The sequence below is a fragment of the Drosophila serrata genome, unplaced genomic scaffold (genome assembly GCF_035046125.1).
Source record: "Drosophila serrata isolate PLE 108 unplaced genomic scaffold, ASM3504612v1 contig_241, whole genome shotgun sequence".
Lineage (NCBI taxonomy): Eukaryota > Metazoa > Arthropoda > Insecta > Diptera > Drosophilidae > Drosophila > Drosophila serrata.
The window spans coordinates 1,147,830-1,161,460 of record NW_028257139.1 but is presented as its reverse complement, the minus strand read 5'-3'; the positions used below and the strand labels follow the sequence as shown (position 1 = coordinate 1,161,460).

At 38.0% G+C, this 13,631-nt stretch overlaps 3 protein-coding genes across 4 annotated transcripts in view; 2 read left to right on the top strand and 1 right to left on the bottom strand.

Moving 5' to 3' along the window:
- Ino80 (chromatin-remodeling ATPase INO80) overlaps window positions 1-706 on the bottom strand; it is a 35,041-nt gene extending 34,335 nt beyond the window's left edge. Inside the window, exons 1-2 of the mRNA XM_020958377.2 lie at window positions 297-706; window positions 42-235 (exon numbers count right to left, since the gene is read on the bottom strand). Coding sequence (XP_020814036.2) covers window positions 42-235; window positions 297-576 — 474 coding nt within the window. The 5' untranslated portion in view covers window positions 577-706. The remainder of the gene's footprint in view (window positions 1-41; window positions 236-296) is intronic.
- Window positions 707-3,517: 2,811 nt separating this feature from the next.
- On the top strand, window positions 3,518-6,685 carry Aptx (aprataxin). 2 transcript variants are annotated; one of them, XM_020957974.2, is made up of 5 exons: window positions 3,518-4,134; window positions 4,195-4,420; window positions 4,696-4,869; window positions 4,985-5,172; window positions 5,228-6,685. In XM_020957974.2, the coding sequence occupies exons 1-5, from the start codon at window positions 3,982-3,984 to the stop codon at window positions 6,491-6,493; spliced, it is 2,007 nt and encodes a 668-aa protein (XP_020813633.2). In that variant the 5' UTR covers window positions 3,518-3,981; the 3' UTR covers window positions 6,494-6,685. The 2 variants fall into 2 exon arrangements, with proteins under 2 accessions (XP_020813633.2, XP_086687887.1); XM_086831761.1 differs by having other exon boundaries at window positions 3,820-4,134; window positions 4,696-4,873.
- Window positions 6,686-12,108: 5,423 nt separating this feature from the next.
- Window positions 12,109-13,557, top strand: LOC110188671 (putative serine protease K12H4.7). Its single transcript, XM_020958468.2, has 6 exons — window positions 12,109-12,194; window positions 12,258-12,499; window positions 12,555-12,786; window positions 12,846-13,024; window positions 13,079-13,390; window positions 13,454-13,557. The coding sequence occupies exons 1-6, from the start codon at window positions 12,124-12,126 to the stop codon at window positions 13,555-13,557; spliced, it is 1,140 nt and encodes a 379-aa protein (XP_020814127.2). The 5' UTR covers window positions 12,109-12,123.
- Window positions 13,558-13,631: the final 74 nt, after the last annotated feature.

The following is a 13,631-nucleotide window of genomic DNA, read 5'->3' as shown; positions in this document are numbered from 1 at the left end:
TAATTTTATTACTTAACTTAGTATGATTTAGTAGGACTCACTGTGGCCTTTTTGTAGTAGTTCTTACGCTGACGTTGCTCTCTTATGTGCTCCCTCAATAGCTGATGCACATACTCATCCTCCGTGATGGTGGGATCATCGCTTTCCGTATCGCTTAGCAGGAGATCGTATAGCCACTCCCGATCACTGGTCAGGTCGTTGAAGTTATATAGCTGCGCCTTTACACTTTGTCGCTCTGAATATATCTTGAATGTTATCCAAAATCCACACATAACCCCCTTCCGTCAGCCACTCACCTTCTTTGCTCCCCAGCAAACGGTGTTTACTTTTGCCGGACCGCCTCGGTTTGACCACGCCTACTGTGGAGAAGTCATCGGAGTCCTCTGCCTCCGGCTCCTTTTTCATCTCCCTCTCCTCGTCGCTGTCTTCGTTGCTACTCAGAGGTCTCCGCAGGGCTCTTTTGGTCATGTCCATGAATGGGCGCATGTTGAGGGCCGCCTCCAATCGTTGGATGTGCAGCGGCTCTGCATTGGCGCGAGGCCGTGGCAGGGACTGCAGCACGGGCTTAATATCCATGCTGGAGGTGGTTTATATCCGCTTTTAAGTGGAATTATCACGTAATTAAGAAATTCGTTCGGCATGCGTCGAGGTAAACAACAATGTGACCGCGCCACGAGCGGCAAAAAAATACCATAGCCAACCAGCTTACAGTGGGCTAAAATAAAAGCCAAAAGGAACTAAAACGCAAGTTAAAAAATGTCCGTGAAATGAGCGTCGATGAGTTAGCGAACGTAACGGTGGGCACTAATTCAAATAAAATAAAGTTTTTAAATGCTTCAAAACGAATTTACTATTGCTTTTTACCGGGTTTGAAAGTATTTCACATTTGGATATATTAAAAAAAGCATGTGATAAATCGTGTTTTCACGGATTTCTTAATATCTCGGCTTATCAAACAAGTGCAGCAATACCCGATACCTAAAAAAGGATATTTATTGTAGTGTTACCCCACCGAATTTCAATTTTTCAACCCGTCAGTTTTGAGCAAATTGTATAAAAGTGATCTAACCTCGGGGTCGGCTCCATACATAACAGGGCATCCAAAATTGTACGGCTTATAACTTCGATGTACGAACGCGTGCACATATGCACGGTATAAAGGCATACTAGGGAAAGATTAACGAATATTTAGTGAAAATTTCAATTGTTCTTAACCGTCAGATTTCGAGAAAATCGAATAACAGTGGGTGGTGTATATGGACTGATAGCTAAGCCGCGAACTTTGAAAATGGAACCAAATGGGAACCAGCAGAGAACCACTCGCTGAACCAGACCATGGAACCATGCTAAGAAAAATACTAAATTAAAAAAAAAAAAACAAATTGTTGAATAAAACATTAAGAAAAGTGACTGCCCAATAAATGGAAAAGCCATTTAAAACAATTTGGTGGAATTTTCATCCAAATCAGGGAAAATGTCCTATTTCGTTCTTTTTAGATTATTTTAGTATATACCATGGCGGAATGTTTTGCCCCTCCCCAACGAGCAAAATCGACGGTAACATTTACAAAAATCTTACGTACTTAAATGCGCGCTTGCAAACTTGTACGGTATCTCACAAGATAGGGAAAAATACTCTCTAATTTCGAATTAAATATTAATTCGATCTAACCGTAAGATTTTGAGAAATTCAAGTGTTTGTCTTTTCCGACCTAATTCACAAACATATCGATAGGGGAGCTTCCCAAACCCTATCGATGAATAGCCCGCCAGAAAATATTCCTATTAGCCATTTAAACAATTATATGAAATATGCATGCCACATGAATGGAATTGACATTCCAAGCATTTTGGTAGTTGTTTTATCAAAATCCGTTCAGCCGTTCATGAGAAAACCCCACTTTAGCATTTATTTCCATTAATGTTCATACGAAGAATAAATACACCTGGCAGCACTGTCTGCCTAACATCAAGTCAATTTCATTTAAAACTTTATTATAAAACTTATGCATACTGAAGATCGTACCATTAACGGGATTGCAATTCTGAATATTTTGATCCACGATTCGTCAAAATCCGTCCAGTCGTTCATAAGAAATCCCGACTTTTTCATTCATTCCCATTTATGTACCGGTGAAATATAAATATATCCGGCAGCCCTGCCTGCATAAAAACAATAAAACTTTATTTAAACTTTATGGTTAAGCCTATGCAATAGGAAGATTGTCCCATAGACGGCATCGCAGCTCTGAACATTTTGATATATGTTTCATCAAAATCCATTCAGTCGTTAAATAGAAATCCTGACTTTTCATTTATTGCAGTTGGTTACCAGGGGTGCATAGTCATGCCTCCTTAGTATATAAATTAGTAATACAAATGTTAATTTCTCCAAAACGACTGAACGGATTTCGATGAAACACCTACCAAATTGCTTAGAATAACGATATTATTTATTGGGCAGACTATTAAATGTTATTTCGAAAATTTGCATCTCAAATCTAGCGCTTCAATGCCCTTGCTTTGCAATATGATTTCAGGTCAAAAATTTGCAACGCTGTGAATAAATTATTTTCGACCGTATAAAGTATATATGTATATTCTTGATCAGCATCAACAGCCGAGTCTATCTAGCCATGTCCATTTGTCTGTCTCTTCAATTATAAGCAAACTAGACCCTCATATTTAAAGCTATCTAAATAAAACTTTGCATTTAGTCTTCTATATACTCTTACTAGTGTATAATCCATTAAAATGTTCAGAACTATTCCATTTCCATACATTTGTCCCACCATTAAGTTTAAATCACTTTATTTTATTTAATATTCTTCGTTGAACATACACACAAAAATACATACATTTACGGTAATAAATTAAAAAGTCGGGATTTCTCATTAACGACTGAACGGATTGTGATAAAACATATATCAAAATGTTCAGAATTGCGATCCCTTTAATGGTACGATCTTCATTTTGCATAATTTTTTTTAAATAAAGTTTAAATCAAATTGACTTAATGTTAGGCAGACAGTGCTGCCAGATATATATTTTTTTCGATTAAACATTTATGGAAATAAATGAAAGAGTGATGTTTTCCCTTGAACGGCTGAACTGATTTTGATGAAACATCTACCAAAATGCTTGGAATGTAAATTTTATTCATGGGGCATAAATATTTTATACAATTGTTTAAATGGTCAATAGAAATATTTGCTGGCGGGCTATTCATCGATAGGGTGTGGGAGGCGCCCCTATCGATATGAGCCAGTGATTGTGAATGGGATCAGAAAAGGAAAACGTTAATTTCTAAAAATCTGTGGGTAAGGTTTAATAGAGATTTAATTCGAAATAATAGAATACTTTTCCCTATCGGTTGAGATACCGCACAAGCTTGCACGCGTTTGATTAGCCGAGATATTGAGAATCCGTGAAAACACGATTTTTTACATGTTTTTTTAAATATATCCATATGTCAAATACTTTCAAACCCATTAAATAGCAACCGTAAATTCATTTTGTAGCATTTAAAAATTTTATTTTTTTTGAATTAGTGCCTTAATTACGAAATAAATTAGAAATTAAAGATCCCCTCTATGTTCCCATTTCCCACCGTTCCATTTCGACGCTCACTCATCGACGATTATTTAACTGACAGTTAAAAATTCAAGTTAATGCTTTAAAGACTGCAGTCTGATAACATGCGGAAGTTCAGCCAGCTGACTCAAAATTTTTATCATATTTCTTCTTCTTTGGGTAGTTAGAAGAAAATTTGATAGTCCGTGTTGGACACTGCCGTCGGACTGTGCCATCTCTTGCAGTCTTTCTGTGTTATACAACACTGGTATGCACAAGTTCAACAGCTGTTTTTGTGTTTGTTTTTATTTTGTTGCCATTGCGTCGTGAAATTAACTTGACAAAATTAAATCGATTTAATATTCAATCAGTGCATGAAGATCTATTTAAAAATAAATTACATCTGTTATGTCTTGGTCAAACGGTCTAATAAAGGAAATTCTAAATCCGAAAAACTATATTATTTCATCGGAACTCGGCGTGGTCATTGCGGACAAGTTTCCGAAGGCGCAGCATCACTACTTGGTGCTGCCATTGGCCGATATTCCCAGCATCTTTCAGGTGAACATAGCATTAATATTCCACAAATCTTATTCAATTAATAACCAATACGACTTACAGTTGAATCGAAGTCATCTGCCCCTGTTGGAGGAACTGCATCTGCTGGCCAGGAACGTGGTTGAGGTGAAGGGTGTCCCCTGGACGAACTTCCAGGTGGGGTTCCATGCAGAGCCTAGCATGCAAAGGCTTCACTTGCACGTCATCTCTAAGGATTTTGTGTCGCCAACCCTGAAGACAAAGAAGCACTGGAACTCTTTCAACACGGAGCTTTTTGTGCCCTACGAAAGTAAGAATGTCATGTCTTGTTATTACATTAATAAATACATTAGCAATATAGAAAAAATATTTAATTTTTGATATGTCGCTCCTTAAAGAACTTCCTATAACTCGATAGAATCTTAAATTGTAATTTTGTATCTTATCGATAAATTAATTTTCGATAGATTAATAGTGATGATTAAGTTATTCATATTTAAAGCGCAGTTATAAGACAACTTTATGATTTAACCCCTAAATGCACAGTATTCCTTATTTAATTGTTTTTATGATTACTTCTTGTAGAACTCTACGCTCTGCTAGAGAAGGAAAACAGCTTTTCACGCCTGGAAAAGTCACTGAGAGACGAGCTGCTGAATAAGCCTCTGCTTTGCAATCAGTGCGAATTTGTGGGGAAAAACTTGCCAACACTTAAGGAACATCTGCTGCAGCACCTCCAAGATTCAAAGGGAACCACTAGTAGGTACTAGTTCCAGTTCTTTCAGCTGAAAATCTGTTCCAGCCGGTTCTCGAATGACAAATGACTCTGAGCTTTTCTCGGTCAATTTCGGTGATTCCTCTATAATTTAAACAGGTAATAAAATGGAGAAAAACGAGAAAGACAAGAAAGCCTTTTTTCGCGATGAGCTGAAGCGTAAGTTGAAGGATAAAAGGAACTTTCTCATCGAAACCGATCGAGCGGTAGTTATTAAGGCAGATTTTCCAAAATCGCAATTCCACTTCCGTGTAGTGGCTAAAGAGGAAATCAGAGATATAACTCAGGTTTGTAATTGCCAGGTGTTTCTTTTCTCTACTAATGTTTCGTCATGATATTTAGTTGACAGAGGAGCACTTGCCCTTGTTGGATCACATGATGGAGCTAGCCAACCAGATCATCGAACAGCAGGATCACCTAGAGTCGCGAAACTTTCGCATTGGGTTCAAGGTGCACGCCTTCTGGAATAGCCTTAATTTGCACGTTATCTCGGATGATTTCTACTCGATGGGCATGAAAAGGATACGTCACTGGAATAGTTTCAACACAGAGCTCTTCATACCCTTTCAAATGGTCCACACGTTGGTGAGTCTTCAGGGCTCCATTGAACCCATCACGGATGAGAAGTACAATGAGCTGGTGAACCAAAAGCCGCTCGTGTGCAATCAGTGCGAATTTTCCACTGAATTGCTGCTGGATCTGAAGGCGCATTTATACCATCACTGGATGCGCAAGGAAGGTGAGCGGGAGCAGAAGAAAAAAATGGGAAAAATAGTTCGTATGTTGGATGAGGCAAAGCTAAGTGATGATGAACAAGCGGTGGCCAAATTGGATGATGAAGCGGCTAAGCCGCCAAAAATGGCTGAGACTAAAGCCGGAATTCCTACTCAAAACATCATGGTGCAGTTCCAGCAAGGAAAAGGTAACGGAAACTTAATGTACGGACCTCCGGTCAACATGATGAATCAGCTTAATCCCAACAATCCGTTCCGGAATACGCCGCCCCTTAACATCAACTCTTTGAATCCGGCGCCTCGACATAACTTCAACTACAGACCATCAAATTGTAGTCCGAATAGGATGCCTGGCCCCCATGGACCCCAGGCGCACTTTAATAGACCATGCTTTCCGCCAAATCCGAATTGGAATCAATATTATCTTCCGCAGTCGGGATTCAATATGTATGCCACAGGTCCACCTATAAACCAGCTGGGTCATCCTCAGCCAATGTGTGCACAGGGATATGGTCCAACTGGTCCACCCAATTCAGTCAGACCGAAATTGGTACAAAAGTCTAAGCAAAACAACAACTTTCCTAACACTAACAACCAGAATCCAAACAAGGCTGAACAGAAACCCAATCTACAGAATCTGAATCAACAAATTCCTCGGCAGCAGAAACCGCCTAATCAGCATCCAACTCAAAATGCACGTCCCAAACAGCAGAATCGTCAGAACTCGAATCAAAACAATCGTCAAAATCCACAGAATCAACAAAATACCCAAAACCCCAATAAGCAAAAATACTATAAGAAGCCGGCAAACCAAAAGCAAGGAACTCAAGCTCCACCACCTACTTCCAATGCCAAACCGACTGGGGGCTCCTAAACAGCAATTCAACGGATAGAATTTCTTTATTTTTTTAAATAAAAATGTTATAGTAAAGAAATGAATTTAGAGACACCAAAAAAAATTTAAATGTCCTAAAGATAAAACAAAAAATAATTGTCTTCTCGCCATTAAATTATCGTTAAAATACGAATTTAATTTCATAATAATTAAAAACTAAATTATATTATATTTTAATGTTTTTGCGGGGTATTATTATTAGACGTTTCCGGCCTTAAAAAGTATGTTTAATCTTGACCACTATCAATCGAGTCGATCTACCCATACGTCTGTCCGTTGCTACGCTATCTAAATCGGTCTGTTTTGATACTTTCTCTGTTCTTTTCTTTACTCAGAGACCTCATTCTGTCCGTCGCTTCCCCAATGACAGTGAATGTGGTGCTGACCTTAAAAATAACACCTGACCAGTGCAATATAACAGGAAGAAGCTTATTATTCAGGGGATTCCCCTATATGAGACAGAATTACTAAGAATATTTAAAACCGAATCAGCTGACTGAAATGAATGAAATTGTTCCTTTAAGAAACTACATTGATATCATCAAATAAGCTCAACTTTAACTACACAAATTTATTGAAACCTTCAGATATCGTTTTAATTGTACTTGGAAAAACATGTCCTGGAAACCATGACTTACCAACCCCACTTGTACAATCATTTGAGAGGTTCAATTAGTGTGCGTTGGCCAACTGGAAAAATATTAGCCCACGGCTAATTAGGCAGCTGCTGGTGAGCAACCCAGCGGAGATGATTCGCCCCCTGCAGAGCCAGCACCACTCACTTATTAAATTATAATTCTAAATTTGAAAAACGGACAAAGTTTGTCGGAGGATAACTGCAGTTCCCACGGGATAACTTTCTATCTTAATTATCGATTCGAGTCTGCTTTAAAGTGAACTTCAAGGTAAACCGTACACTTCTAGGACTTGGAAATGGTACCTAACTGCTGGGGAAGCTGGAATATGTATGTTCGTTCCTTCAAAAATAATACTTAAGCGATGTTATATTGTAAATTGCTGTTATTGTAGGAAGATATATTGACTACAATCATTATGGTTACTTCAGTAACTGCATCCATAGACTTCGATTTTCTATAAATAGCATCCTTGTTAGTTGGAATATTTAAGAAAATGATGATGATGATGATCTCCCTGAGGAACTTGCTCATAGGAAACCGAATTCCAATGACTGCTTAATTATTTAAACCAAATCATCACTGAAATACAGAATAAAATATTTAAATAAAGAAATGAATAATATTCTTTGAGTATTTCCTTAAGAGTAGTCCAAGTCCCTGGTGTCTTATACATGTTCACAGAAGCCCGAGCTAATCCACAGCAAAGGCCATAAACAAAATTCAAGGCAACAGCCCTGAGCCAGACGCAGGGCTCCCAGTGTTTTTGTTGCAGTAATTTAAATTCGCCTCGACATTTTTTAGTGTGTCACAGTGTCAAGGTGTCCGAAAGCCAGCACTCAAGCCACATCCCCATCGATATGCTTTTGGGGGTGAACTTGTCTCTCCATTCGCTCCACTCGTTGAGCAATCAACAGCTCCATTAAAGCTATCTCTCGGAGCCTTGCCACCTGTTATGTCTCGAGCAACAGGAGGCCATTCATAAAGGACGTTACTTTGGAGCCAGAGAGGGCCGGAAAGCTCATCCTTTTTGAGGGGCAGCCCTGAGTTTTACTCGATTTGAGTCCTTTTTGTCAGGCGCATGCTCGCAGACGGAAGCTTTTTACATTTTATATTAATGGAAATCCTGATAAAAAAAGACAACATGAGACTCTGCTGTGCTTTTTATTTAAATTGTCTGCTTCATGATCTGAAGGTCTGGCTAAAATCACTCATAATATATTTATATAACTTAATAATATTAATTTTTTTGGGCCTGGTAATAATAAAAGTAATTTGCTCTTGCTTCTAGATTTTCCCAGTGTTTATTCTGATGGCTAGATCGACTTGGCTGCTGCTGACAATTAAAAATAACTGTTACATATCTTTATGTCAAATCGAAATGCTGAAAATGCAGAAAAACCTTTCCAAAACAGAAATGGTTCGTTTTGGCAACCATAATATTTTATAGATATTTTACAAATTATTTGAAGGCCCTTAAATTATAATTTTATGTGTTTTTCATATTTCTTTAGAAAACTAACATACTCAAAAAATGCATTATAAAATTATCATTTTATAGTTGCCTTACATTTGCGAGCTTGAAACCGTCTTTCGCAATATTAAATTCTTTTTCTCACACCAACCAGTTTTTCTTTTTAAATATTTATAAAAAGTGTAACCGCCGTGTTGGGTGTCTTTCGAGCACATGTGCAGAGAAAAATGTTATTTATATGCTGATGCCTTTCTGCCAGTCAATTTTTGGGACGATTTTCTGCTGCTGCCAGGGATTGCTTTTACGTTGGATAATCCTTTTCTCTGTCATTACGTCGAACAGCGCAGATTCAGAGGACAGATACGGCCAGTTGCAAATAAGAGGCTCAACATCAATTCCACGCTTAAAGCAATTTGCAGGTTCTTCCCGGAAAAAAGCAAAGAAATAACAAGGACCAAGTAAATGTCGAGAACGAGTAATAATCATAATAATAACTTTTCATTGCGCCATTTGTCGCTGAACGCCCCCAAGTGAACAGGAAAAGAGTGGCTTGTTCCTTTCGAGTGCTTCGTCTGTCGACAGGCAACCAAATTTAATTAATTTGACAAAAAAAACAATATAAGAGGAAAGTGGCATGGAAAACTTTGCTCAGAGAAAATATATATACTTTATATATCATCTTATCAGGTGTTATGTATAATAATTTAATAATTATGTATCTGGTTATTTTGAATTGATGTAGCTTAAAAAAGAATCTGCCATTGAAAGCCATTTTAAAATTCTCATCCCATATACTTTATTATTTATTTTATTTATGTGATTTTATTGTGTTTTATAAATGATTTATATACAAATGACTCAACAAAACTTTATATATTTTTGGTAGTTTGTAAAGAGATTTTTGCTAACTTAAGTTATTTTCTATATATTTCAAAAATATTCGATGCTATAAAAGGTGAACAAATAAAATTTATATGATGTATATTAGTATTTATCGTAAATGAATAAATTTCTTAAGCAATTTAAATAAATTCTCTTCTTATTTCTTCGCTTTTCTTTTTTAAATCATTCCTTCACTTAAGTTTACCCATCTTAACTTTCGTTTCCGCAATCCTTTCTGTGTGAATGCTGAGGACACGAATCCTGCTGAGATGCTCCGTTGTCGTGTGGCATTTTTCACAAGGATAAGGAGCATGTGAGGAATATGCCAATTACACATTTTGTGCATTCTCCTGTTGCCTACTCGCATCGTTGCGTATATTTTTATGTTCAGCTTTTTTCTGTGTCAACGCTGTAAAATGTTTTTATGCTTTCTTTTTCGCGTTGTCTGCACTACCCTGCAAACAATTTGGCGATTGTTGAATCGCCGTTCGCCAAGAAGAGTATTCTGGGAGTCGCAAAGAAGAGTCTTCTGGGAGTCGCCAAGAAGATTTGGCGATCATTAGGCGATCATTGGCGATCATTGGCGATCATTGGCGATCATTGGCGATCATTGGGAGTCGCCAAGAAGATTTGGCGATCATTTGGCGATCATTGGCGATCATTGGCGATCATTGGCGATCACCGCCGATAAGAGTCCTTGGGAGTCGCCAAGATGATTAATATACTTTATATATTTTTGATAGATGATAAAAAGATTTTTTCTAAAGTTAGTTAGAATACTTAAAGAAGTATTCTATTTCTATATTATTTCTATTCTATTCTATTTGATATAGATAGATAGAAGATTGACTTTATATAATTTTGATAGTTTGTAAAAAGATTTTTTCGAAAGTTAGTTAGAATACTTAAAGAAGTAACAATAGCTATTTCGATGCTATAAAAGTTGAACAAATTTATATATTCTATTTAGTATTTATCGTAATGAATAAATTTCGATTGGCGATCATTGGGAGTCACCAAGAAGATTTGGCGATCATTTGGCGATCATTTGGCGATCATTTGGCGATCATTGGCGATCATTGGCGATCACCGCCCGCCGATAAGAGTCTTTTGGGAGTCGCCAAGAAGTTATGATAATATAAAATACTCAACAAAACTTTATATAATTTTGATAGTTTGTAAAAAGATTTTTTCTAAAGTTAGTTAGAATACTTAAAGAAGTATTCTATTTCGATGCTATAAAAGTTGAACAAATTTATATATTGTATTTAGTATTTATCGTAATGAATAAATTTCTTAAGCAATTTAAATAAATTTACTTCTTATTGGCGATTGTTGAATCGCCGCCCGGAGTCGCGGTAGCGATTACTGGCGATTTTTAAGGTAGCGTCAAACAATGAAGAAATATGAAACGGTAGTTCCAAAAAGAGTCTTCTGGGATCTTTGGCGATCATTTGGCGATCGTCTTCGCGGTGGCGACTGCTGGAATATTGAATTTGGCAAAGCAAAACTATCGCTATTCCCAGAAGACTCTTCTGGCAATCGCTGAAAATAATTTGCTGCCAACTACCTTTTTCTTATTTACTTTCTTGTTACTTTTATATTCCTTCAATTCCTTGTTTTTGACGCTACCTTAAAAATCGCCTGGAAGATCAATCTTCTAGAAGATCGTCACAAAAAAGTCCTCCAGTAATTGCTACCGCGACTCCCAGAAGACTCTTCTTGGCGAGCGGCGATTCAACAATCGCCAAATTGTTTGCAGGGTAGCACACACGCGTGTGTGGGTTTTATTTGAGAGTGTGTTTGTTTTTGTGCCTGCAGCGTCATTGCGCATACGAGGGGTTGGCTCCAAGCGGCTTAAAGCAGGCTAAACTGGGCTAAGTCATTGGGAGACCTTTAACAAAAAAGGTGAAGGCAGTAAAATTGTTAGAGCTTTTTGAAATATATTGAGGCAGACATGGATATAAAAATAAAATCGGATTCAAAAAGTGTGAATAAAAACCCAATCTATGCGAGAGGGAAATATATTTTACACATAAGACATGTATGAGTCCTGTTTTTATTCAGTGTCTCTTTTGTTCTCTCAGTACTTTTACTGAATTCACCTTGATCTAGTTTAGTAAAACAATTTTTTTGAATTTAGATAACTTAATTATTCATTTTTCTCTAGTACAAACAATAGGGGTTGCTTGATATTGGTTAATAAAAACTATGAGCAAAACTGTAAATTTATTCACTCAACATGAAGCCGCTTTATGCAGTGCAAATTTTATTTTTGCTGCCAAATTTAATGGCTTTTAAGGCCAATCCCTATAAAAGGAGCTTGGAACTACTTAATAAAGAACCCATTTCAGGATTGTATACAAAAAAGGAACTGGCCTCAGTGGAGGAACTTTGGTTAGACCAAAAAGTCGATCACATGGATGAGAATAACAATAAGACTTGGAAAATGGTAAGATAAATATCCATAAAATCAAATGTGCATAATATAATTATAGTTTTTGTAGCGATATTTGCGCAATGCCAAGTATCATGTTCCCCAAGGACCCATCTATATATTCCTGGGCGGAGAGTGGACCATCAGTCCCGGATTAATGGGAACGGGATTAACCCACGACATGGCTGTGGAAAATTCAGGAATGCTCTTTTACACTGAACATCGCTACTACGGATTAAGTTTGCCGCATGGGTACAAGTACAACTTGGCTTAGTAAATCAGGATTTAATCATTATAAACTTTTCCCTACTACAGAGAGAAGAGTTTTCAACAGCCCTATTTGAAGCAACTGAATCTTCATCAATCATTAGCTGACTTGGCTCACTTCATACGCCATCAAAAGTCAAAGAGTTCTGAATTGAGAGATTCCAAAGTAATTTTGGTGGGAGGCTCTTATTCGGGTAGCATGGCAACTTGGATGACTCAACTGTATCCAGAGCTAATAGCTGCCAGTTGGGCTTCCAGTGCTCCCTTACAGGCCAAGGCAGATTTTTATGGTAGGTGGGAATTTCTACACTTTTATATCCTATATTCAAATCTTTCATCTTTTAGAATACATGGATATGGTCAGTAGCTCTATTAAGCTGAGCTATGGACAAAATTGCTCTTTGCGGATTGAAAAAGGTTTAAAGCACTTGGTGAAATTATTTGATGACAATGATATCAAAAATTTGCTGGATAAATTCAATGCTTGTGAGAATTATAATCCCAGAAATCCCTTGGATCGAGCAGCTTTCTTCAATGGCCTGGGCAACTATTTTGCGTTATTGGTGCAAAGTTATAGGTGCGATTAATATTGCATTTGTTCAATTATTGTATTTATTTAAAATACAAATTTTGCAGTGCCTATATACCCCGACTTTGTGAGACCCTCATGTCCCTGGACACCAATGATGAAGTGGCATTCGTGGCTTTTTTGGAGCTACTCAATTCGGAGGGCAGTCGCACGTCGGAATGCCAAGACTTTGGTTACACTTCCATGCTGCAACTTTTCAGCGAAGGAGCAGATCAAAGTTCAGGAAGTATGACAGGAACTGCTAGATGACTTTTTATACTAATAATAAATTTATTTTTAGCTCGTGCGTGGTTTTATCAGACTTGCAATGAATTTGGCTGGTACACCACCACAAAATCGTCATCCTCCTTGTCCAGTGCCTTTGCCAGGGAAGTGCCCTTGTCCTACTTCGTGTTCCTTTGCCAGGATGCGTTCGGAGTGGAGCAGACTGCCCAGAAGTTGGCCCAGGGCGTCAAACAAACGAATAGCCAATTCGGCGGATTCGGCTTCAATCAGAGCGAGCGTTATGCTCAGGTAATCTTCACGCATGGCCAGCTGGATCCGTGGCGTGCTCTGGGCCAGCAAACGGGGGACCAGGCCATTGTCCTGGCGGGTAAGTCCTTGTCCCTGTCAAATGATTGAGCGACCCCACTCAGTTTGGTGCCACGTGCCGCAGGCTACTCGCATGTGGAGGATTTGGCCAGCATCCGAGTGTCGGACAGCGTGCAGATGAATCTGGCCAAGCTGCGTGTGATGTCCTTTCTGCGACGCCACATATGAAGCGTCCGGAATCCACTTGAATGAATTATTGAATAAACAATGCGTCGGGTGATGAGAGCCCATTTGAAAATGTC

Bases quoted from the DNA above. Each gene is read 5' to 3' on its own strand.
- Aptx (XM_020957974.2), top strand. From the start codon at position 3,982: ATGTCTTGGTCAAACGGTCTAATAAAGGAAATTCTAAATCCGAAAAAC. The intron at 4,135-4,194 runs GTGAACATAGCA...TACGACTTACAG, and splicing joins ATATTCCCAGCATCTTTCAG to TTGAATCGAAGTCATCTGCC. The intron at 5,173-5,227 runs GTTTGTAATTGC...CATGATATTTAG, and splicing joins AAATCAGAGATATAACTCAG to TTGACAGAGGAGCACTTGCC.
- LOC110188671 (XM_020958468.2), top strand. From the start codon at position 12,124: ATGGCTGTGGAAAATTCAGGAATGCTCTTTTACACTGAACATCGCTAC. The intron at 12,195-12,257 runs GTACAAGTACAA...TCCCTACTACAG, and splicing joins GGATTAAGTTTGCCGCATGG to AGAGAAGAGTTTTCAACAGC. The intron at 12,787-12,845 runs GTGCGATTAATA...CAAATTTTGCAG, and splicing joins TTATTGGTGCAAAGTTATAG to TGCCTATATACCCCGACTTT.